Below are 26320 nucleotides of genomic sequence, written 5' to 3'. Positions count from 1 at the left end.
ACAGACGTCAAGCGTATAAAAAGTTTTACTACTTATTTAAACTATTACTTCATTTGATCGAAGATTTTCAAAAATTGATTTCCGAAATCTTTTACAATACTTGTTTTGAACATCCTTTTTGCTATATTACGCCTCATAGAGCTTGTCGTTTATTATTGATTTCGTTGTCGATAACAGATGACAGCCGTATGTAACAAGTTAAAAGTAGGCATGGGCGATAATGATGATGATTATCGATAATTATCGACTTTTTTTATCGAAAATTATCAAAAAATATCGATAATCGATAATTATTGATAGATAATTATCAAGATATCGATAGTTCGATATATCGATATTTCGGTCCGAAAATTGGATATTTATCGATATATTCCGATATATCGATATATTATCACGAATTTTCAGATAAATATCAAAATATCGATATTTTGATAATTATCGAATTTCGATATTTTGATAATTATCGAATTTCGATATTTTGATAATTATCGATAATTTCTTTCGATTGATATTATCGATAATTTTGAACGTCTCCCATCCCAAGTTAAAAGACACTCAATGGTAGGGACGAACTATCGATAAATTTATTTACCGAATTTACTGGAATTTGCCGAACATTTGCCGAATTTATATTTAAATAAATTTTTGCCCTCTACCGAGATCGAGCGAAACTTAAATCTAGAGCGCTGTCATCCAACTATAATCCACTTTGACGTACTTTTTCGAATAAAGAGTCGGGCTACGTGACAAATTTAATTTCCCAACAAATGATTTTGATTTTTAAATTTCGTATCTCAAAAGACCGACTCGCTGATTTTTGCAGTTGTGACGATAACAATTTCCACAATCTATTATGGACTTTTTGAGTAGACGGATGGAAGTACTTGCATTGTGCAACAATTTCAATCGAAATAATTCTATTCGTTTCACATACCGAATCAAGTGAGTATTACCATAGTGTGACAGTTGGAATCAAAAGTAGATCTTTTCCATCTGTCAAAGTGACGTTTGAAAATAAATGGATGAAGTAGTCAAAAAATCGTTTATTTCTCACAAAGAATTAAAGGAAAAGTATTCGATTTTGAGACTACTTCGTTTATTCATTATCGTTTGACCTTCTTTTGATCACAACTGTCACAATAAATACCGAGGTGACTTGTACAAGAATAAAAATTAAGTTTATGGTTCCTCACCTGTTCGTCTCTAGTCGTACCAGGGCCTATTTTGAGGAATTTAATTTCCAAAAATTTCCAAAATTTCACTCAAATTCTTAAAATTTCCAAATTTTGTTTTCTGTTAGATCTCATTCCGAAGTAATCAGTTAAGCTCAAAAACATGAAAAACAGCTAAAAAAAGCAGTAGAAACAACATTTACAATGCATCCTGATGTGTTTTTAGATAAAATGACAAAAATGATGGAAAAATTTATTGATGTATTGATGTATTGTTATAGTAACAGTCATTTTGAGCCTAAATAAACTTCTGTATCAGTCACTTTCATGGGTTTTAGTGAAACAAAATGGGGTTTGAAACAGCCAGATACTGGAACTTCTCTTATTGGTGCAGCTCATTTATATCGAGAAGGGACCAAAATCCACGTACTCAATCCAAGAACACTTATTGAACATGGAAAAGCAGACCGTCTGATCACTAAAGTGCTCTTAGTGAAATGGTTTCGTCTTGTCACTCGTTTCATTTTTTGCGTGAATTGTTTTTCCTGTGGTCGTCGATTTTCAAAATCACTTCAATGCGGGAGTGAGAGTTTCGCGCGGTGCGAAATGTTACAATACTTCCCAACCTGTGTGGTCAACGATTAAAATTCTTTTTCAAAATTCGGCGCCAATTTTCATTGAACGTACTCAGAATCTAGTCTATCTACACGTCATTGGTCCCCTCCGTCAAATCAGAAGTTGTATTTGTGTGTGTGTGTGTGTGTGTGTGTGTGTGTTCATATGACCCAACGTCAGCTTATGCGTCACACTACCATCAGTTCATCAAAAAAATTCAGATAGTGTGGATGTAAAACGGATTTTGTGTTCTCGTTTTCTTCAATTTTATTTTTTACTTTTTGAATAATTTCTACTGAAAATTGATAGAGAAAAAATTCAACCATCTCGAGATAAGGAGGAGTTTTAGGACTCGTTTAATGTGAACGCAGCAACATTGTGTCCTTTTTTTATTATTCTTTATAAGTTTAAGTCAATTCGATTTGTGATAACCCAAGTTGTGAAAGTAAATATTAAGCGAAGAAAAAAAGGAAGAAAAAAAAAACGGGAAGTGATCCCATTGAATAGTCATTGTTTTTACTTAGTAAATTAATTATTTAAAATTGTGTTAGTCGTTGGTTGTAACAATTTTTTATTTTGGAGACTGAATCGTCAACACTTGGATTTTGATGAGTGCAATGGACATAAGCAAGGTAACATTTTCAATTCACATTTACAGTCCATTGAATTTCCTTTATTGTGTTACTATCCAACTGATTTTAATTCAATTATTTCACAATCAATAAGATCGATTTTCTGTTGAAACAAAAGAAAAGGAACAAAGTGCTACTTGCGTAGCACATACCTATACATTCGCTATAATATAAGCTACCTACATGCAATTTGCTATCACCCCTCTTCCGTAAAAATTATCAGTCGGTGTGTCAGTTGAATAATTGGAATCTTTGCATCAGTTTTTATCGCACTTATTTTTAATGAATTCCGATTCCTATAAAGTCTTTATCGCTTCGACATTAATCACTCACCTTCTCACACTGCCAATGTTTACACAATTATTTTCATTCCGTTGCAACAAAGTGTTACATTACTGTTGTAGAAGTGTTGGTAAAACGAATCGGACAGAAAAATTGGCACGAAAATCCCAACTTGCAGGTAGACCAGCCACAATATCAGCTGTCATCAAAAAATCAAACATTCAACGACCTTACATAACTTTGATGAATTATAATCGATTCGTAAATCGAAAAGAAGTTTGCCGTTTCGACGAAACCAAGACACTTTTACCAGCATATCAACAACAACTTTGACCGTATAACTCTAAGGTCACATAGCATCGGTTATGGTGAAACCATCTCTATAATCGATAGTAACGTCATTAAGCGATAAACTCTTGTTGAATCTTTGGTTGAATCTGTTGAAAATACTTAGATTAAAGGAAGTAACAGACACTCGGTATAATTGTCCAAGTCAAATCCTATCCGTCTGTGAAAGGTTAATTACGTGATCATTAACCTCTAACAATAGGCAAATGTCGTTGATATCAAGACCCAAGTTCACCACAGCCTTGGCGAATTATTTACCTAAAGAGATTGTACGTCTAAGAGTGACTTACGTACTGATACGATCCAGTAGTATATGTTTGATACCATATTAATCGCTCGTATACATACAAGCTTTGCAGACTGGTACGACCAGTAGAATTACAGTCTCATTACGATTTACCGATTCAGGTAAAATTGTAATTGTTACCTGCAGGTTGTAATAAAGTTGTAATTTGAGTACTGGTCGCAACACGCTTCTATACGTGTGTGTATGTGCTGTGCAAATTGATTATCATTCATAATTCATACTGCTGAAGCAATACTACTGTTTTGCTTCGTATCAGTAAATAAGTACATAAGTTCACTGTTATGTACTTTAGTCTGTACGGTCATGCAATTAAAAATGTTAATCGTGTTCACGTAGGTCATCAACATGTTCGTTAAACTTTTTAGGTCTTTTTTCCATAGGAAAAAAAGACCTATTGTGGGCACTTCATCTGTCCGTCCGTCCGTCCGTCCGTCCGTCTGTCTGTCCGTCTGTCCGTCCGTCTGTGTCACAAATAAAATGTGATTGATAAAAGTTAAAATTGCAATGCTACTATGAACAAACCAACACCAGGCAAATCAATTATTATTTGTTATCTGGTAACCGATCGCTCATAGCAGACATTGCAATTTGGTAGTTGTTGGTAGTTAGACCCCCAAACTATATAGCAGCAAAGATGTTTCTTACTCGAGAGACGCACACCGACTGACAAAATTATTCGGCCTGCTGGTCTATTTATAAATCAAGTATTTGGTAGTTGACTACCAAAGTGGTAGTTGACTACCAAAGGGGTAGTTGACTACCAAAGTGGTAGTTGACTACCAAAGTGGTAGTTGACTACCAAAGTGGTAGTTGAATGACTACCAAAGTGGTAGTTTACTGACTACCAAAGTGGTAGTTTACTGACTACCAAAGTGGTAGTTTACTGACTACCAAAGTGGTAGTTTACTGACTACCAAAGTGGTAGTTTACTGACTACCAAAGTGGTAGTTTACTGACTACCAAAGTGGTAGTTTACTGACTACCAAAGTGGTAGTTTACTGACTACCAAAGTGGTAGTTTACTGACTACCAAAGTGGTAGTTTACTGACTACCAAAGTGGTAGTTGACTACCAAAGTGGTAGTTGACTACCAAAGTGGTAGTTGACTACCAAAGTGGTAGTTGACTACCAAAGTGGTAGTTGACTACCAAAGTGGTAGTTGACTAATACGGATGTTGTAGATATGTTTACTGTTTGATAGCTGCACACCGACTGATGAAATTAATCGGCTTGCTTGCCTATTTATAATTCCAAAATTTGGTAGTTGAATACCAAAGTGGTACTTGAATGAGTACCAAGCTAGTAGTAAACAAAAATTGAAAAAAAAATGAAAAAAGACCTCACCAGGCTTCAGCCGGTCTATTCTTGTTTTTTTCGCATGGAATCGGCAAATTCAACACAGAAATCGTTTTTATTAAAAAAAACATTCCTGGTCATCGAAATGGTTTTTCCGTTTCAATTTATCGATAGAAGCGGTAATTAGAGCCGAAAATAATTGCAGAGAGCTCAAAAACTTAATGAATCGTGTTTCTCGATGGCAGCCCTTTTTTATCAATCATTTTCATTGAAAATACTCCGATTGCAATAACATTCCTCGGTGATCATGTGTTCATGAGGTGTTCATCTGAACGTCGTATTTTGTTTAACAATTTTGCATTTCCTTGCATTTTGAACAAACATTGCAAAAATTCCATATAAATACAAAACTGAATGCATGCATGACGAGCCACATTATTGAAATGTGATATTGAGTTTGGAATTTGAAGATATTCAATTCACATAACTACTACGACAGGTTAATGGCTGGTTAAACATGATATTTTCCATTTTTGCATTATTATTGAGTCGACGATATTGTTTCCATGACATTCGAAACGTTCGATTATAGTGGAAGAAGATGAAGAAGTTACACTGCGATTACAATCCAATTGAAGTTATCCATTCAACATTGTGGATTGTGGAATCCACATGCGATATATACGTAGATGACCTAACATTGGTGTGGAATGAATAAAAGCGAATTGGATCGTAACTGTGTCCTCCTATTTTTCTCCGACTGTATTTTATTTAAATCATCAGGGAAGTAATTTTGTGCACACAACTGTCATTATGTACATGCAAAGTCATTTCCGCAATGCTGATTCAACTTTAAATATTTTAATGAACGAAAGAATTAATTAAATTTTTTTTTTTATCGTATTCCCTTAGCTAAAACGCATCGGAAGTATTTCTGGAAAAGATTTGCTTCAAATTGCAATGGTATGGTGGGTGTGTGTTGTGGTTTCTTGTTGTAATTTTGTTTATAACCTTGACTGTTTCACGAAAACATCTTTCTATCACCTACACAACTCAGGCTTTTAGTGTTTTTTGTTTTACATAATTATGCGCAAGCAGTTTCATCCAGACATCAGTTAAAGTATTGTGCATTGTAAAGTTGCTATTAGAATTTTTCGGTATTTTTATCGTTGCGCTGTAGCAACGGACAATTACAGTACATACGAGGAAAGTCTGCAGGTGTGAGAAATTCCGAGTGTTATGATATAAATTTGGAATGTAGAGTGATTGCGCTGCCCTAAAGTCTTGTTTTGTACGGTCTCCAGTCCATTATGGTTCAACGTTCGTCTGTCATTCTTGCGTTATATCCTGCCCCATTCCACTTTAGAGACGCTATCATTTCCATGACATGCTAAATGCTAAAAGGGTCAAAGATTTGCTCAATATTGACCGGAATTGCATATTAGGGTAGTAGGTACTAATACAGGACATTGTGAGCTGTAATCGGCAGCTGAGAAAGCTAAGGCTCTCGGTGACTCCTAGATGATCCTGTGGATTAATAGAAGAAACTTGCATACACGTCAAGTGAATGCCCACAATTCTCTCAAACAAAGACGCAGGTTTCTGGGAAACTTCATGATGCAGCCTTGATAGGTTGACAGTTATTAACAAAAGTAGGCCTTTTCCATCTGTCAAAGTGACGTTTTAAACGTCAAACGATAATAAATATATGAAGTGGTCACAAAGTCGATTACTTTCCCCTTAATTCTATTAGAAAAATTGAATTGTGACTAATTCATATAATTACTTTTGTTTGACGTTTTAAAAGTCACTTTGACAGATTGAAAAGACCTACTTTCGATCCCAGATGTCATAATTACAATCCAATGTTCCCATGTAATCACTTTGTTCCATCTGTCAAAGTGACTTTTTAAACGTCAAACGATAATAAATATATAAAGTGGTCACAAAGTCGATTACTTTCCCCTTAATTCTATTAGAAAAATTGAATTGTGACTAATTCATATAATTACTTTTGTTTGACGTTTTAAAAGTCACTTTGACCGATTGAAAAGACCTACTTTCGATACCAAATGTCATAATTACAATCCAATGTTTCCATGTAATCACTTTGCTCCATCTGTCAAAGTGACTTTTTAAACGTCAAACGATAATAAATATACGAAGTGGTTACAAAGTTGACTACTTTTCTCTTAATTCTATTAGAAAAATAGAATTGTGACAAATTCATATAATTACTTTTGTTTGACGTTTTAAACGTCACTTTGACAGATTGAAAAGACCTACTTTCGATCCCAAATGTCATAATTACAATCCAACGTTCGCATGTAATCACTTTGTTCCATCTGTCAAAGTGACTTTTTAAACGTCAAACGATAATAAATATACGAAGTGGTTACAGAGTTGACTACTTTTCTCTTAATTCTATTAGAAAAATAGAATTGTGACTAATTCATATAATTACTTTTGTTTGACGTTTTAAACGTCACTTTGACAGAATGAAAAGACCTACTTTCGATCCCAAATGTCATAATTACAATCCAATGTTCCCATGTAATCACTTTGTTCTGGACGTAAATTTGAGCCGTACGTTACATGGAAGATATTTTACCTACTATTAATGCCAAAGCCTAACCTAAATTAACCAGCGAAATTAGTCTTCCTTTTATTTTGCATCCGCTTTCAAACTAGGTCACCACGGCACACTATCGGTATACCGATACGTTTGCATTTTATCGGTGCAGTCACAAGTTTAGCAAAGTTTTATTACACCCACACATCCGTGACCGCTAGCCGCTCGATAAGAAATGAAGAGCAACGGTATATCAGTTTATTGGTCGCTGATTACACATTGTTCGAATGCCGTAGACTTTGTAAAGTCAGATAATCTATCAACATGATAACACGGAGATAGCACAATGGATATGGCACCACGTTCCACTTATTGTTGTGCATATATACAAAGTAACAAAGTATATGAGTCGGAAAATTGATTAACTCTTTACATTTGAGTTCCAGAAATCAGATTATTGTTCTAATACTCTTTGCTTGGGTTAGGCATGTGATAAATTTAAGGCAGACAACAACACTACAGTTGATACAACCTTGAATTATTATTTTATTATTTTTTTATTGTGGATTTTGGAATGTGATTCAGATTGTTGTTGACATGCGAATACCGCTTTCAACATCCATAAAATATACCTGCGATGTGTTGCGTGTCAGAGAATGTCGAATTTAAAATATGAAAATATTGCGACGTTTACAATCGATCCGAATATTTGTTCCGCAACTACTGTTCCACAGAAATCTAATTCTCTAAAAAAACTTTTAAGTTCAAGATAAAACGCAATTGAAGTTTGAATGAATGAAAGTTCATATAAACAAGACATAGCAAAGTAGTACGGAAAATAATCTGAAATATGATTACAAACCAAACACATATCTAATGTACAAAAATAGATTTTTTTTTTCTGTAGCGTTCAAAGTACGTCAGTTGTGTAGGATACTGAAATAAGAAATTATTTACACTCTATGTACCGAAAACATTGTTTTTCATTGCGCTGAATGCTGTGGAAAAAACAGTAGTTTCGCTAAATGTAAATTTGATTAAAATGTAAACTTTTTCAATCAATTGCATCACTACCTACCAAAATAGAAAGTGGGATTAAAAGAGACGTGAGGGATTCTTTTGAAAAACAGCCTACCGAAATCGGACGCATTTTCTATTGGAATTTTTTATATGTGCCTAGAAAGGACTTCGACCCTAGAAGCCAAAACCACTTTCAAAAAAATTCTTCAAAGTTTGTGTGGCTGGTCAAAGGTGAGCAAAAACCGAAAAATTGCAATTTTCTTACAAAAATTGCTCCAGTTACACGAGCCGTACAGGGTCGTGTGGGGTGTCATTAGAAAGGTAATCACATGTACTATTGAGCCGAATAGGGTCTTATTGGGTTTAAAATTCATTCACACTGAAATATGTGCAGATAAAGTTTTTAACCGAAGACGTACACTGTTCTTACTGAAATTTCTCGAGGTACACAAAATGTACATGGTCGTGTGGGGTATCATTTGAAAGGTAATTTTATGTGCTTTTGAGCCAAATAGAGACTAATGTGGTTTGGATGCATCTATGATGAAATATGGACACTTAAACATTTCAACTTCTTTTTCATCGCATATGTATCCAAACCACATAAAACTCTATTTGGCTCAAAAGCTCATAAAATTACCTTTCAAATGATACCCCACACCACCATGTACATTTTGTGTACCTCGAGAAATTTCAGTAAGAACAGTGTACGTCTTCGGTTAAAAACTTTATCTGCACATATTTCAGTGTGAATGAATTTTAAACCCAATAAGACCCTATTCGGCTCAATAGTACATGTGATTACCTTTCTAATGACACCCCACACGACCCTGTACGGCTCGTGTAACTGGAGCAATTTTTGTAAGAAAAGTGCAAGTTTTCGGTTTTTGATCACCTTTCACCAGTCACAAAAGCTTCGAAGAATTTTTTTGAAAGTGGTTTTGGCTTCTAGGGTCGAAGTCCTTTCTAGGCACATATAAAAAATTCCAATAGAAAATGCGTCCGATTTCGGTAGGCTGTTTTTCAAAAGAATCCCTCCGTAGCTACGTGCGGTTGAATTAATTTCAACTGAGCATTTCGATGCACTTTTGATATTTTTCGATATTATTTGTCAGCTCGCAGCCCTGAACAAGGTTCCACAAAAATTTTTGATTTTCATCCGTATTTTCGGTGACAGTGGTGCATCGTCCATCCTGTCTACAGAGAGAGTGGAGGAAAACTGGTTGTAGTTGCAATCAATAGTGCCTGAAATTGTAATAACAGTTGTACAAAAATTCGGTACCATAAGTGCAAGGGAAGCCGGCAGAGACACGCTAAGTTTTGAAAAACATGATTTTCAAAGAGTCATAAAGACGGGGATACTTGAGGGATGAAGCTAATAAATAGTTCTAGCAGTAGAGCAACATTTCCTCTACCAATGACCAAAATATTATTTTTGGAGACCGTCTACGTAGAGCCCGACAGTAACTCAAAGGTTTTCCCTCATATTTGGCAAATATTGCGTGTTTCAAAGGCACCTGAAACACACTTATTAAAATTTTTTGTAATAAAAATGGTTAATTCTAAAATGCGGGAAGTCTCAGCTGTCTATTGACACCACACTTGCAATGACTCATGTCAACAGTGACGATATGTTGCGTTAAGTGAATTGTGTCCTTCTACGACGAAATGTGCTTGATTTCACTTGCTTCACTTGCACTAAGGGTACCAAATTTTAGAATTTCAGGCACTATCGATTGAAACCACAACCAGTTTTCCTCCACTCTCTCTGTAGACAGGATGGACGATGCACCACTGTCACCGAAAATACGGATGAAAATCAAAAAATTTTGTTCTGGGCTCCGAGCTGACTAATAATTTCGAAAAATATCAAAAGTGCATCGAAATGCTCAGTTAAAATTAATTCAACCGCACCGTGGTAGCCTCTACCGAAGACCTAAATTGTCAGAGAAAGGTCAAAATTCGCGATCCGACTAGAGGAGAATGTAACCCTATTATCTCTATTAAGTTACGTAAAATATAAGTCAAGTGAGCTTGATCGTGTCAGTCTTTTAATACAGAAAATGTTGCCTTGTTACTCATTTTGTTACGGTGGCAGACAAGAATGCTATTTCGCCACCGCTGATTTACAGAACAAATATTTTCTGAACCAATAGCGCTTTAGCTTCTGGTCGGGTATTACCCATTGAGTAATGATTTTTTAATAGATTGTTGGCACACAAGTTGAATAATTTCAATAAAATGGTGAGAATCTTAAAGCGTTGCATCTGACCGGTTTATTAAATACAATGATATGCAACCACAATTCAAATGAGCTGTAAACGATGGCATTTTACATTTTTAAAGTCGATCAGATTATCAGTGCTGCTTGGTGTTTATTTTTCACTCGTGGGTTGTCACACATGAAGTTGCGAAACTTTTCCTTCCTTACTCTACTCTTCCAAAACTTTCCGCAGAACTTCGTTCGATGACTAATGTGTAATTCTGTTTACTCTTAACTATTATCTTCTCATATTTCACTGAAACTGTTGGAACAAGAAGATAATACATTTGACGTTCCATTTTTGTTTTGCTAATTTACTTTTTTTTTAAACGTTGCTCGTAATGTCTAACTCGTGAACATATTTTGGTTCTGCATCAAGGTCTACACACTTTTAATTTGCATGTTTTAGATATACTACAATGGTGCTTTGAGTATGGAACGTTCGCATGATATTTGTTTAAAAATAAACTCCAAATATTAAGACTGTTATCAGGCATGAGCGTCGACGGAGTAACCTCGGCGGCGGCTAGCCGAAAAAAATTTCTCGGCGGCGGCGAAAAAATCGGCTTGAGCCGGCTTAAAACGGCTCGGCTGGAGGTTCCTTTTAACTTTTTTTCAAAAATAAAAACGTTTAGATAAATTCATGGAAAATGAACTAGTAAGCATGAAGTGCAAGTGGAACTGGTCTTGTTACAAGCAAGTCTCTAAGTCTAAGGTTCACTAACGCGTCAAGTTTTATTGCCTCAAAACTTGAACTAAATGGAAAATCATGCTCCGGTACACTCATTTAACTCATTAAGAAAATGGTTTTCGATAAGAAATCGAAAGCTCACGAAAATCAAGTAAAAATTGAAAAGAAAAAAAAATCGAGAAAATTCGCAAAGATCGATAAAGTTTTCTCAAATTTGTGAATTAACTGATTGTGCGCCTTCGGCTCGTTCCGCAAAGGTCATACCTGCCAAAACAACAAACTTAGAAGCGAGGACGTAATATACCATTCTGGAAAATTCTGGAAAATTCAAGAAAATTTTCAAAATTTTCTTAATTTTGTAAAAAAAATTCAAAAAGTACTTGAGCTGCTTAGGATCAACAGGAATCTCGGTTTTCAAAATTATTTCACCCATTCACCTTTCGAAATCTTTATTTCATTTTCCAGCCGTTTCAAGCCGGCTTGAGCCGTGTTTTTGGCACCGGCTCGGCTGCGGCGGCTGATTTTCGGCGGCGCTCATGCCTGACTGTTATGTCGATCGAAACAATGTCTCGTTTATTGATCTTTTTTAACAACACGCTCATCACGCTATCAATAGTCTGCAATACTATATATATCACGGAATGGAATCGAATTGATAAAAGGAATGCCATAAACTTGAATATTTCGTTTTTTGTTCTGAATTTTTCTTTTATATTCGAAAACTCACACATTTTGCCCTTTGTTAAAGCATTTCGGCTTTTCTTTGTAGCTAGGGCTGGGCTGCCCTAGTAGTGCTCTACTTTTTGCTTTGTAATATTTCGATATTTACAGTCAGAATTTATTACTAGGAAAGCAAAGTTGTTCTTTTTAACTCCACTAACATTTTTTGCTAAGACGTCGATATTTAAAAATTCCTCTATGAAGCAGAAATTTTGGTTGAACCAGTGCCGGTTATCATAAACTTACCGTTAGCGCCGGTTAAGAGGCACCGGCACTTTGGTGAAAAGCCTACTTTAGGGCGATTTTTAAATACTGGATTTTAGTTTACTTTTGATGATATCTTTCCACCAGAATCCTTTTTCAAAAATGTACGACCGCAATTCCGACCACGAATGTGTTAGCTTTCAACAGAAAATAGATTTGGTTGTAGCAGTTTGACCAGCTCTGAGAACAATGAGCAGTTTATGAAAATTTCGTTAAACTGCTCACTTTTCTCAGAGCTGGTCAAACGACTACAACCAAAACTAATTTTGATTTACAACAGATTCGTGGTCGGAATTGCGGTCGTATATTTTTGAAAAAGGATTCTGGTGGAAAGATATCATCAAAAATGAAATACGAGGCACACAAATGTAGGCTACAATTTTAGCTAAGTACCGGTGCCTCTTAAATCGAAGCTCCTAGGTAATAGGTTCCGAGCGTACGCTGAAATTGTAGCCTACATTTGTGCGTTTCGAAATTTTTGATCGCTGATATCTTTTTACGAGAGCCCTTTTTGAAAAATGTACGACCACATTTTCGAGTAAAATAATGTCAGCTTTGAATAAAAAATAAAATTTTCTGTGAAAGTTCCATGTGCTTTGAGAAAAGAGTACCTTTGATGCAAATTTGGGGCATCGGTACAGTTTTCTCAAAGCACATGGAACTTTCACAGAAAATTTTATTTTTTATTCAAAGCTGACATATTTTTACTCGAAAATGTGGTCGTACATTTTTCAAAAAGGGCTCTCGTAAAAAGATATCAGCGATCAAAAATTTCGAAACGCACAAATGTAGGCTACAATTTCAGCTCGGAACCTCTTAACAGAAGACTCTTTAGATGTCGACGACTCATGAAAAAAATAGTTCAACTTTGTCTTTGAACGTCATCTTGGGTTAAAATATCGAAATTTTACAAAATAAAAAATTGGATCTCGACCAGCCCAACCAAATTAGAAAATTGATTTGCTAAAATTTCTCCGATTTTTTTTGCGAATCAATTTTTAAAAAATAGGATGTGCTAGAACTTGCAATAGTAAGAATTGAAAGTGTAAGACCTTTTCGCACCACTTACAATAAACATTAAAATCTAGGAAATTTAGTCAAAATCCGTTTTTTCTTCTTTAATTTTGAAGTGCTTACCACTTTCTGTAATTGGCTATCGATTACTAAATATTTCTCACGCAAAAGATAGACTAGGTTATATTACTCGAGCTCTAAAATCGTTGCTGTTTTCATATCAATCGATATTCGTCTTGGAACAGGGGAAACAGTCATGCGTTGATTTGTCTATCGACTTTTCACCATCGATTACTGACCGATTCACCTCAAAACAATAAAATGATTGGAAAACGTGCCCTTCTTTGGCTAATGTTTTATTCATCGATTCAATTTTCTTTTTTATTATTTATAAACGCGAAAGTAGTGTCTGTTATTCCGACAGCAACGACAAAAATAAGTGGTGAACTCTTGTTAGTTTGGTTCTTAACATCAATTAAGTACGACTATTTCAACCTGTTTGACCCAGAACGTTATTCTAATGCTTTATTTCCTCTTACGCCGTTTAGGCTCCGTTTAGCTAAGCCACGACTCTTTTTTATTGTTTAAAGAGTAAAGGGAGTGCAAACGAAGCGAAAACGGCGTAAGAGGAAATCAAGCATTAGCAAAAGGTATGTCTCTAAAATGCGTAGAACTTTTTACATTTTCGTCAAATTTGCAAATTTTGTACGTACTAAACGAAAGACAAAACAAAAACAGCAAAGAGAGAGAGAGAGAGAGAAAATTAATTACGCCTTCGTATGCAACAATTCAAAACAAGTCGATTATGAACATCGTTTGTTTGCTCTCCTAAAAGCGAGATTTCTGTTGTCGCGTTATTTCAAGTGTTTTCGTATCATAAAGCGAAGAAAACTAATTTTTTCAATTTATGACACTCGCACTGCACCGCATCTTTTCAGCCAGCCAAAATTTGACTAAGGCCGTTCGTAGCTGCGGGTAAAAAGAAATTTGTTTGAGCTAGAGCTCTACGTTTGGTTATAACTTTTGATCAATAATGTCTCCAAACAGTGTGAAATGGAAGATGTGTGGGTCCGTCCAACGCACTTTGGGCATCAGTGGTACTTTAAATAGGGCACTGAAACTGGACATCGACAGTGTGTTACCCAAAAAAAGCCAGTTCATACAAAAAAGTACTCTATTTGGCGGCTGTCGACTATGATCACTTTTGCTTGAAGTGCGTTGGTCCGTCATTTCGTAATTGTTTTATGGGCGGCTGTATGTTTTGAAGTTAACACTGTCTTCTAAAAAAAACTGTGTTCATTTTGAGGCAAACCGTTGATAGTCTGATACAAGGGTCAGAAAACAATGGCTTCGTTCGCCAAAAATGTACTGAAAAAGAAAATTTGCTTTTCATTCCCAATCATGTATAATAACTGAAAATCTCGAAGAACGTATATCGATTGCATTGACAAAAATGACCCGAGTATTAAAAATAACTTGTATGGATGCTCTCACCTAATATTGAAACAAATGAAGTAACAGATTTTAAATCAAGTCAACACATTGAATGAAAGAAGTAACAGATTTAACGATTATAATCGAAATAAAATCACCTCCAGCGATATCAGTTGTTTTGGAAGTATGCACAGGGACTTGCGTCACCTTTACTCTTTCGAGTGTTTTTGACTGATATCAGTTCTTTTGGAAGAATTAGTAGATTGAAAAAATTTAAAAAATTTAAAAAATTTAAAAAATTTAAAAAATTTGAAAAATTTTGAAAATTTTGAAAAAATTTTGAAAAATTTTGAAAAATTTTGAAAAATGTTGAAAAATGTTGAAAAATTTTGAAAAATTTAAAAAAATTTAAAAAAAATTTTGAAAAATTTGAAAAGTTTTAAAAATTTTGAAAAATTTAAAAAATTTTAAAAAATGTAAAAAATTTAAAAAAAATTAAAAATTTAAAAATTTAAAAAAATACTAAATTTAGGAAAAAAAAATTGAGGCGAGCAGAGCTTACAAAATACCAAAAGCGAACAAATTTGTTCTACCATACCCATCCACACACACTTAAAGGTGTTCTTATATGGGGCCTATAAGGGAACTTCGAGGAGCCCTAGCTCCGAAACGAGGCCGGTTCCCCCCAAATTTTTTTTTCTGGAATGTCTTAGAATGACGACTAGAATCTACTCCCAAAATTTCAACAAAATCTAAAGAAGACTTTAGAAGATAGTAAACACGGACGGACTAACAAAGTAACGTAGGATTTTTAGACCCGTACGAAGTACTGGGGTCTTATAGGTTTACGCATACGTTTGTAACACGTCGAATTGGACTACCTGAGTAAGGGGAAACCGATTGTGGTTGTCTAGAGATGCCAAATCCGCGAAAAAAAAATGTCCGTCTGTCTGTCCGTCTGTCTGTCTGCACGATAACTTGAGTAAAACGCATCCGATTTTGAAAATTCTTTTTTTCCCCGTTTGGTAATGTCAAAAGACAGGCTAAGTTCGAAGATGAGTGATTTTGGATCGACCCCTCCCGAGCTGTGGCCCAATAAGTGCTTTACGGTTTTTCGAAGATATCTCCGGACATTTAAACGTTAAACTTGTAAGTGATACGTCAAATAAAAGGTATTTACAATACCGATCGACAAAAAAAAAGTTTATGGAAATCGGATGTCCGACTCGTTAGTTAGACCCCTTGGTGTGAAACAGGCACAGGGCGGGAAGCAGTAGCTTGTAGGTCGGTCAAATTTGAACATATTTCGTCTGTTTTCACTTTATTAGATAGGTATTGACCGTACCAATCAGGGAAAAAAAAGTTCATGAAATTATGTTCTCCGGAGCGTGAGCTAGGTCTCTTGGAGTGAGCTCTTATCTGGCTACTCGGCCGTACAGTGAACGTGGAGTATTTTGTCAATAACTCGAGTATATTTTGACCGAATTTCATGAATTTTTTTTTTGTTTGAAAGGTATTAACGAATGTAAAGCGTCGGTACTATTTCCGGTCTCCTAACAAAATGGCTGCCGGCGGCCATATTGGATTTTAGTAAAATTGAAATATCTTGGGAAAAATGGTACTTAGAGAGTTTCTGTTAACATGGAAATAATGTGTTAAGTGTGAGGGGTTTCAGGGATTCCATATATGGACATCTATATATACCTATATACAGCTATATTGAGCTATATACAGGCATATAGAGCTATATAATAGCATATTCCTCTGTGAAATGTTTATTTACAGTGAAATATAGGTAAATATAGCGGTATATAGCTGTTTAAATAGGAATTTATGAAATTTGACTTCGTACGGGGCTGTCTATATTGCCTCCGGCAATTTAGTTGTATATGATAACAAGGCAAAGAGTGGATAATGTAAGTGATTTTAAAGGGAGAATAGTTTTTCAGAAAATGAAGTAAGAGAAATGAAGAGTTTCACATTAAAGGCTTTTGATACGAATAGGTGTTTCGTACGGGTCGGCGTTAGTTATGTTTTCATTTCGTTTAAAGTACTGAAATTGACCAAAATGTATGAAAATGGGGCTTCTTAGAAGATTTTTTGCGTGGCCAAATTTTAAGCTGCAAGAACGTGTGATAGCTCGTTGAACTCGTACGGACGCCTATTTTTTTAATGGTAATTTGGAGTCATTTGTATTTGAATTGTAGAACTTCAATATTTGCTGTATATATGGTTCTGCAGTCTACGACAAAAAAAAAAATTTTGAAATTTTTTCTAGTAAAAGGACTTGCGTCACGGGCGCTATGCTAACGCGCGCCCATGATTGTCGTTCTTGAAAGAATTTGATAGTATCCACAACCTGTTGCGTTAGGGATAAGTTAACTTGTTACCACGACAGAGTGAAACCTAAAATTTAAAAAAAAATTACTCCGAAGATTTGTTGACAAATCAAATCCGATACCCCAATTAAATTCACGTCATTTACCACCTGAATTTGATCACGTACACATAGCAGCTATCATATTAATAAGTTCCGTGTTTGTATTGGACATGCGCCGTTCAAAATCGATTCGTTTTTTTCCTATATTTTTTTGACGTTTATAGAACATTTGCTTTAGTTCTGCAAAATCAATTGTCTGCTAGAACATCTGGTCGATCAACAATTGTTGTATTTGCATGAAAATTAGAAATATTTTTTGCTAACAAAATTCCAAAACAAACCAAATTCATTCTTTCCGGTAAAATTGGAACGAATTCAATGGTCAACATTCCCAAGTCTTAACGAACATTTTTCCTTTGTTGATAGGCATCCTCTAATTTGGAAGAGATGCGTGACATAGCCGCCAGACTCTGTCGTGATTTTTTGAACGGGGCGTGGAAAACCATTTCGGCTGAAGACATTCAACTCAAACGCATTAGGTAATTCGTTAGAATCGACGTGACTGCTCTGTGTGGTTCAACATTCAAAATGCTCGTCTGTTTCAGTGGAGGCTTATCGAATTTCCTGTATCATGTGAGTCTGCCCGACAATTTTGATAAAAATGAGAATCATCAGTCCAGCAGACCCAGCAATAAACGTCCACGAACAGATAGTTTCAATAATAACCATTTGCCTGAACCGAAAGAGGTAATGTGAACCAAGTCTCATTTTACGATCCAATTTTATTGAACGTTTGCTCATTGAAGGTACTTTTACGAATTTATGGTCAAATACACGGTGAGCAAGCCTTTGAAAGTATAATGACTGAGTCTGTTGTCTTTACCGTGCTCAGTGAACGTAATCTTGGACCAAAATTATATGGAATTTTTCCTGGCGGACGAATTGAACAGTACATACCGGTAGGTGGTACACTTTCTCATCCATTTACTAACCACAACGAATGACACAACGACAAAATTGTTACACACAGGCAAGACCATTATCAACCGGTGAGCTAAGCGACCCGAAAATCTCATGCAAAATCGCTGAGAAAATGGCGAAAATCCATAGCCTTAACGTACCCGTATCGAAGGAGCCCGAATGGCTCTGGAAGACCATGGAACGATGGCTGGTCAATGCCGAAACGATATTGGCCAATTTTACATCGTCGAATCCCATCGAAATGGAACATGCCGCAGCTATGAAACACATCGATTTTCGTAAGGAACTCGATTGGATCAAGGAAACCGTTGACAAGGAATCATTTCCGGTTGTATTTTCGCATAACGATCTACAGGAAGGGAATATTCTGTTTAAAGAAGGTATTACAAATTCAAGGGACAGCTCGCTGGAACAATTGAGGTAATTTCTCTGACATACGCCAGTTCAATTCATAACTTTGTCATTTTCAGTTGCTAAATACAAAATGTGTAAGAATATTGAGTCTGAGGAGCGATTTAGAGCTTCGAAGTTATTGTAAAAGTTGTTCGTTCAAGCGGAAAATTCGAAAACTCTTCATTTTGTCATACCATACCAATCGCAAGCAAAAAGTATTTTCGAAATTTTCGTAAATTTTTTTGTTTTTTTTTATTATTTTAACTGCACGTACAGCTTCACTTTAGGGACATTGAAAAGTAGTTCGTTACGTTTTAGTGTAACAAATCTACAAACACAGACACACACAGAAAGGCATTTATTACACCGTAGCATGCGGTTAAGTGTTCGATACGTTTGTAGTAGTCTTGTAGTAATGGTCGATATTAATTTTCAACTTTCAGCTCATACTTTGATGACTCAGCTGCTCTTGATTCGCATTTCGATGATGTTCTACTATCGCCAAACAGTTCGAACAGTTGCGATCATATCAACAACAATTCGTTGTCATCAACTTCTTCCAGGTTAGTCAATGGCGACTCAGGGCTTACTTTAGAGAATTAAAATTCTGAAAATTCCGAAAATTCTGAAAAAGTTCCGAAAAATTCTGAAAAAATTCCTAACAATTCCGAAATATTTTTTAGGAATTTTTTCAGAATTTTTCGGAACTTTTTCAGAATTTTCGGAATTTTCAGAATTTTAATTCTCTAAAGTAAGCCCTGTGGCGACTTCACCGAAAGAACGGCGTAGCTAAATTTCCGTGTCTCCCACTCTTATAGGAAACGATCTTATAGCGGCAACAACGACGACTGTGATCTAGAAAGTACTCGTGATTCAGTACTTAGCGGAAATTCCCAGACTTATTCAGATATCTGTGATCCCGACCTTATGATCATCGACTTTGAATATTGTGCGTACAATTTTCGTGGATTTGATTTGGCTAATCATTTCTTGGAATGGACCATTGACTATCGATGCAATGAGTATCCGTTTTTTTATCACAAGAAGAACCAGTATCCAACGGTTGAACAACAAGTAAGTATTCGATTCAGCTAACATAGTCAGTGAGATTCCCATCTCGTCGGGTTATAATTTACCTGAAGAGTTGTCGCACCGCTTACTGATTTATACTCCGATACTTCGATTGATGTAACTCCTTGACAGTTGCAACTCCTCGACAGTTTTAACTCCTTTGACAATTACAAATCCTCGGCAGTTGTTACTCTTCGATTGTTGTAACTCCTCGACAGTTAAAACTACTTGAAAGTTGTAACTCCTCGATTGTTGTAACTCCTCGAAAATTGCAACTTCTCAAAAGTTATAACTTCTCGACAGTTGTAACTCCTCGAAAGTTGTAACTCCTCGAAAATTGTAACTCCTTATCTATAGTTGTAACGCCTTGATTGTTATAACTATTCGAAGGATGTAACTCCTCGATTGTTATAACTCCTCGATTGTTATAACTCCTCGATTGTTATAACTCCTCGAAAATTGTAACTTCTCAAAAGTTATAACTCCTCGACAGTTGTGATTAGTCGACAGTTGTAACTCCTCGATTGTTGCAACTACTCGAAAGTTGTAACTCTTCGAAAGTTGTAACTCCTTGACAGTTATAATTCCTCTACTGTTGAACTTCATCGATATTTTTAAGAGTGATATCGCCAAAGCTTCAGGTGATTTTTTTAACTTTGGGAACAAGCGCTCTCCGATAGCTCGTTGGATTCGTCTTTCGATTCTAGAAAACTCGTATCTTTCACTTTTTCTAAAAAACAAGGCATCAGAACAGTCGGAGCGTTTGCTGCGACTTAGCCCCGTACAACCCGTAATCCTATTTCGTCCGCAACCATAATACGTCCGTAGCCCTAATAAGCCCGGAACCCTAATACGTCTACAGCCCTCTAATGCGTCTGTTACCAAAATGCAAGTCAAGTTGGACATGGTCAAATTTACTGAAAGTGTTCATTTTTAAAATTGCGCGTAGCGCAATTACGAAAGCCCGTACGAAGTACCTTTCTAATAAAACCAACAATTTACGACATTATTTTAGAAACCCAAAATTTTTTGCCAACTTTCCATTGGGTATTCAATTACCTCTCAAATAAAACAAAAATTAGCAAAATCGGATGATATTTACTCGATTTATGTGCAAAAAACACTTAGGGCCGAGTAGAGGCCTTAGTCCAAGGACCCAAATTTGAAACTTTTTTTGCCATCATTCTATTCGTCATTCAATTATCTCTCAAATAAAACAAAAACTAGCAAAATCGGATGAGATTTACTCGATTTATGTGCAAAAAACACTTAGGGCCGAGTAACGACCTTTGAGCCCTCCCAACAAGCCCTCGTTGCATCTTACCCAAAAACAATGTTGAGCAACTTTGTTCTACTCGTCAATACCTTTCATTTGATATATCACAAGCAGCTATTGCGTGCGTATTTCGGTAGATATCGTCAAAAGACTGAAAAACACCTATAGGGCCCTAGCTCTGGAGGGGCCGACCCTACCATGCCCATTTTCGAACTTGACCTTACTTTTGTCGATACCAATCGGGGAAAAAAAGAATTTTGAAAAAAGGTTGTGATTTGCTCAAGCTAGAGGGGTCACAGACGGACGGACGGACGGACGGACATTTTTTTTATTGCGGATTCGTCATCTATTAACATAACCAAATGCTTTGCCCTTAGTGTCTGCTTCCAATTCGACGTGTTACAAACGGCATATTAATCTTATAAGCCCCCAGTACTTCGTACGGGGCTAAAAATTGGTTTTCTGTGAAAAGCGTTCAAAAGTGAAGACATGTCAGAGGGTACCGAAAACAGTTTTTCGACTCAAGAAAAAATGATTTTAATTTGTTGTAATGTTGTACGAATGTCGGCCTTGGAAAGACCTACAGGTAGAATATACGCACCGCTTGGTTCGAGTAGATCCACGAGAGTTATGACTAAAAATGTAGTGAATGTTCGGAGAGTCCGCCTTCTCTGCAGCTTCGATGTTCCACGAAACTGAGTATGGGGTGTTGTAGCTGGCCTCACTATCGTTCCACATATAAATGAACCCAGTACTTTTGTGCTGCAAGCCCACAGAAGTGTTGGAAATAAAATTGGTGCCAAAATGCAGATTTTTTCCTTCTTTCCTCAGGACTCCGGAACAGTAATTAGTTTTTCAATCGGACCAATATCTGCTACGTGATAGGAGTCTGGAAAAACGATATGATCAAGTGGGAGCGAACGGTTTTCCAAACTCCTATCACGTAGCAAATGTTGGTCCGATTGAAAAACTAATTACTGTTCCGGACTCCTGAGGTCATGCGCTATACGCTAACACTTTCTTCTTCTTCTTCTTTAGCCTGTTTGTATCCACTGCTGGATGTAGGCCTCCCCTAAATTTTTCCATGTTGTACGATCCATTGCCACTTGTTGCCAGTTCGTGTGTCCATATGTACCTTTGATGTATTTCTTTATTCCGTTTGTCCATCTCTCTGGTGGTCTTCCGACAGGTCTTGTTGTGGGGGGTCTCCAGTCCATGATGGCTTTGGTCCAACGGTCATCTGTCCTTCTTGCAATATGTCCTGCCCAACTCCACTTTAGAGACGCAATTCTTTCCATGACATCAACGACTTTTGTTTGTTGGCGAATCCATTGGTTTGTCATTTTGTCTCTGAGTGTAATTCCAAGCATACTTCGTTCCATGGCTCTTTGTGCCACTCTCAACTTATTTTCAGATGCTTTGGTTAATGTTAACGTTTCTGCTCCATATGTCAACACTGGAAGGACACACCTATCGAAAACTTTCCGTTTTAGACTATTATTCATTTTGCTTTTGAAAATCAGGCTGAGTTTCCCGAAAGCTGCCCATCCAAGACCGATTCTACGCTTGATTTCTGCTGTTTGGTTGTCTAGACCTAATTTCAGTTTGTGGCCAAGGTATACATAGCTGTCGACTCTTTCAATAACTGTATCTCCAATTTTTATTTGTCAGTCGTCGTCAATGTTTGTCATGATTTTCGTTTTAGATAAGTTCATCTTGAGACCAACTTTGTTAGCCTCTTCATTTAACTCTTCTAACATGACTTGTGCTTGGTATAGATTTAGTGCGACTAGGACAATGTCATCTGCGAAACGGAGATGACTAAGGAATTCTCCTTTTATGTCAATTCCCTTTTTGCTCCAGTCTAATTTCTTGAAAACACTCTCCAGGACTGATGTGAACAGTTTCGGTGAGATGGTGTCACCCTGTCTTACACCCCGACCTAGCCTGAATTTCGTCGTGTTCTCATGAAGTTTAATACATGACGTAGCATTTTCGTACACATATTGGAGCACCTTGGAGTACCTTGAGTCCACTCTACATTCGTCCAATGAGTCCCATATCGACCATGTTTCAACTGAATCAAAAGCTTTTTCGAAGTCAATGAATATCAAGACTATGCTAATCTTGTATTCGTTGCATTTTTCAATCAACGTTCTCATCACTTGTAAATGATCGTTCGTGCTGAAACCTGATCTAAATCCACCTTGTTCGACTGGTTGGTAGAAGTCGAACTTTTTCGTGTTCCTTTTTGTGATGATTTTCATGAATAGCTTGTACAGTGTTGATAAAAGACTTATGGGCCGGTAATTTTCTAGCTTTGTTATGTCCCCTTTTTTGTGCAGTAATGTGATCTCTGCATTTTCCCATGCTTCCGGGATTTTTTCCCATTGGAGGCACTGATTGAACAAAGCCGTTATTGCACTTAATAGGGAGTCTCCACCTAGTTTAATGGCTTCGATGGGAACACCATCTTCACCAGGTGACTTTTTGTTTTTCATTTCGTTGACTGCAGCCTTTACTTCTTCAACAAGTATGTCAGGCAGATCTTCTGATCCTACGTTCCTAACGACTGGTCTGTCTTCTTCTGTCGTAGAATTCGGGTTGGGACGCTAACACTTTATTTGACTGAAATCCGCCAAGAAAAAATTGATAATTTTTCTCTTGATATCACTAACACTGGATCTGATATATTCGTGGCATAGCGACGCGTTTTTGTATTGATACCGTAAAAGAATAGTTGACGATAAAAAATGACTGCGATAGTACCGTTCCAGATGTTGTTCCAGCTGTAGATCCCCCGGAAATAAGGAAAAAATCTGCATTTTGGCACCAACTTTTTTTCCAACACTTCTGTGGGCTTGCAGCACAAAAGTACTGGGTTCCTTTATATGTGCAACGATAGTGGGTGAGGCCAGCTACAACACCCCATACTCAGCTCCGTGGTACATCGAAGCTGCAGAAAAGGCGGACTCTCCGAACATTCACTATATTTCTAGTCATAACTCTAGTGGATCAACTAGCACCAAGCGGTGCGTATACTCCACCTGTAGGTCTTTTCAAGGCCGACAATCGTACAACATTACAACAAATTAAAATAATTTTTTCTTGAGTTATTGTCGAAAAACTGTTTTCTGTACCCTCTGACATGTCTTCACTTTTGAACGTTTTTCACAGAAAACAAATTTTTTTTAGAAAAAGTAAAAGACACGTGTTTCCTAGAATTGAAAGACGAATCCAACGAGCTATCACTCATTAAAATCGGAGACCGCTTGTTCCCCAATCACCTGAAGATTTGGCGATATCACTCTTAAATCGAGTGCGGAATGTCGATAGTTTTATCCAAGCAGAAACTCAAACTTCTCAACTTCTCAAGCACCCAAATGATTTGTTGATTCCTTTCAGGAACGCTTCATAGCCAGTTACCTTATAGAATTAGCCTCAACAGTAACAGACTATCGTCCTTCGGCCGCTGAAATCGATGAACTGAAAGAAGAAGTGAGATGCTTCACGTTAGTGTCCCACTTTCTTTGGAGTCTATGGTCGATAGTGAACGTTCACCAGGAAATCGAATTCGGCTACTGGGTAATGATCCGACCGATACAAGTTATAATTCAAATTTTCAGCATTTGTTAATCCCCAAAAAAAATCCGACAATTGCAGGCGTACGGAGAATGCCGAATCAAGGAGTACTTCGCTGCGAAAGAGTTGTACAAACAGGCGAAAGGACTGGAACTGAAGCGCAAACATACTTTGGATGAAAGGCGGTAAATTGATCGGTCGGTGCTGAATGGGCTAAGCTGACTGTAAACTGATAAATTCAAAATCGTGACATTATAAAACCTAAAATAATAATGGAAATCGTTCCAACATGATTATATCGCAATAAAATGCCGCAAGACGATAGCCTTATTCGTATAGTAGTTTAACTAAAGAAATTTGTCGTCCAATGTGGATGATTAGTTAAATTGTTTTTCACCCCAATAATGTCATTAACATGCTGAGTAAATTAACAATGATCGGTCATTCAACTTAAAAAACAAAAACGAAAAAAAAATCGGAAACATTTTCTGTGTACTTAGTTCATCCGAATTTTTAATTAATTTTTTCTTAGTAAAACACCACTGCAGTCAAAACAATTTTATTTTATTTTATCTTTTAACTGGTTGTGTTAAGTTTTTACACAAGTGGCTTGTCATCAGTTATCGACAGGCGAGAGCAAACAAATCGTATAAAGTAAAATGAAAGATAACAAACACTACAGGAATGGTTGAATCACTTGCGGTTTTGGAAAAGGTTAAGAAATCGTCGCTTGTTTTCATCGTTGTCGATAACCGGTGACTGACCGTTTGGAAAGGGTTCTGTTAACCACTATTGACTTATAAATGAAGCTCAATAAAGTCTTTTGGAGACAAAACAAAATATTTTTGATTTTTCTATGATACAACACCAATTGATTACACGGTGCGGTAGAATGGAATTTAATTAACCAAAAAGTAAGCTTTGCATACGTATTATGGATATTATTGATCAGATTGGAACCCCGAACAAGAATCCACAAAAAAAATCAATCGTATAATTTGGTGCTGCGGGACCCGTGGCACCCAAGGAAGCAGAGAGCGGTGTTGGAAAAGTGATTGGGATGCTTGACAATAAAGACTGGACTTCTGCATACAATGGTACGAAGAACAATTAGTTCTCTGGATGCAAAAGAAGCGTGCGGACACTCGTTGAAGTTTAAAAATTTCGATTTTTGAAAAGAACGTGTCTGCCAGAAGTTAAGCGAAAAACATTTTCTAATTGGTACTACAGGCAGAGGTATATGCCATCTACTAACCATCAAATTTAGAAGAAAAGTATTCACGAATACCGCATTTTCTGTATACGTCCCATTAGTCACTTTGTTCCGCGATAGTTGAAATAATGATAATGAACGCCTAACTCGTCTGGATACGTCCGATTGATCACTTAGTTCCGCGAAAGTTGAAATAAGGATAAATGAACGCCTCACTCGTCTGGAAATTGTTTCCGCTACCAGTTCTTACGCAACACATTGTACAAGTATGAAGCGAAACGTTGACTATGCTGTATTCGGCGCAGAAGGTAAGTTCAAGAAACAGGACTTATACCAAAGTCAGCAAGTTTCTGTGATTCGTCCTGACTCCACATTTAAAAGTAAGCTGACTTAGGACTACAATCTGTTGCTGTCTGGTCTTTTTGATTTAACCTGTTACAGACGCAAGCTTATATGACCAGTATTATTGTCGGGTCTATTACTTCCATCGATCACAGTATTTTCAGTCGGCTGATTTCTAATCTTGTGCTTCAATTTTGATGAGGCGACATAACTACACGGTCAATATCGTCAGTAACGATATTATCGTTTTTTAGACGATAGTATCGTCTAAAAAACGATAGTATCGTTTTTTAGACGATACTATCGTCTAAAAAACGATATTATCGTCCAAAAAAATTTCATCCAGTACGATAATATCGTCTAAAATTATAAATTTTAAAATATTTTCAGGACGATATTATCGTTTTCTTGACGATATTATCGTTTAAAAAAACGATAATATCGTTTTTTTGG

The 26320-nt window shown here is 36.5% G+C and overlaps 1 protein-coding gene and 1 long non-coding RNA gene across 4 annotated transcripts; one reads left to right on the top strand and one right to left on the bottom strand.

Moving 5' to 3' along the window:
* Positions 1-1981: 1981 nt before the first annotated feature.
* Positions 1982-25143, top strand: LOC119082756 (choline/ethanolamine kinase). Of its 3 annotated transcripts, XM_037192338.1 has the most exons (10): positions 1982-2419; positions 5564-5614; positions 17436-17548; positions 17615-17756; positions 17816-17968; positions 18040-18410; positions 18827-18946; positions 19202-19457; positions 24136-24315; positions 24394-25143. In XM_037192338.1, the coding sequence occupies exons 1-10, from the start codon at positions 2396-2398 to the stop codon at positions 24499-24501; spliced, it is 1518 nt and encodes a 505-aa protein (XP_037048233.1). In that variant the 5' UTR covers positions 1982-2395; the 3' UTR covers positions 24502-25143. The 3 variants fall into 3 exon arrangements, with proteins under 3 accessions (XP_037048233.1, XP_037048234.1, XP_037048235.1); XM_037192339.1 differs by lacking the exon at positions 5564-5614 and having other exon boundaries at positions 24394-24653; XM_037192340.1 differs by lacking the exons at positions 1982-2419; positions 5564-5614 and adding an exon at positions 17276-17367 and having other exon boundaries at positions 24394-24653.
* On the bottom strand, positions 19419-20038 carry LOC119082759. Its single transcript, XR_005088708.1, has 2 exons — positions 20006-20038; positions 19419-19552 (listed from the first exon to the last, which is right to left on the bottom strand). It is a non-coding gene; the product is annotated as an uncharacterized LOC119082759 (long non-coding RNA).
* Positions 25144-26320: the final 1177 nt, after the last annotated feature.

The sequence above is a fragment of the Bradysia coprophila genome, unplaced genomic scaffold (genome assembly GCF_014529535.1).
Source record: "Bradysia coprophila strain Holo2 unplaced genomic scaffold, BU_Bcop_v1 contig_476, whole genome shotgun sequence".
Lineage (NCBI taxonomy): Eukaryota > Metazoa > Arthropoda > Insecta > Diptera > Sciaridae > Bradysia > Bradysia coprophila.
The sequence above is the reverse complement of the archived record's forward strand: the minus strand, read 5'-3'. Positions and strand labels throughout refer to the sequence as shown.

Coding starts and splice junctions, on each gene's coding strand:
- LOC119082756 (XM_037192338.1), top strand. CDS start 2,396: ATGAGTGCAATGGACATAAGCAAG. Junction 5,615..17,435: donor ATTTGCTTCAAATTGCAATG/GTATGGTGGGTG, acceptor CTTTGTTGATAG/GCATCCTCTAATTTGGAAGA. Junction 17,969..18,039: donor GAATTGAACAGTACATACCG/GTAGGTGGTACA, acceptor TGTTACACACAG/GCAAGACCATTATCAACCGG.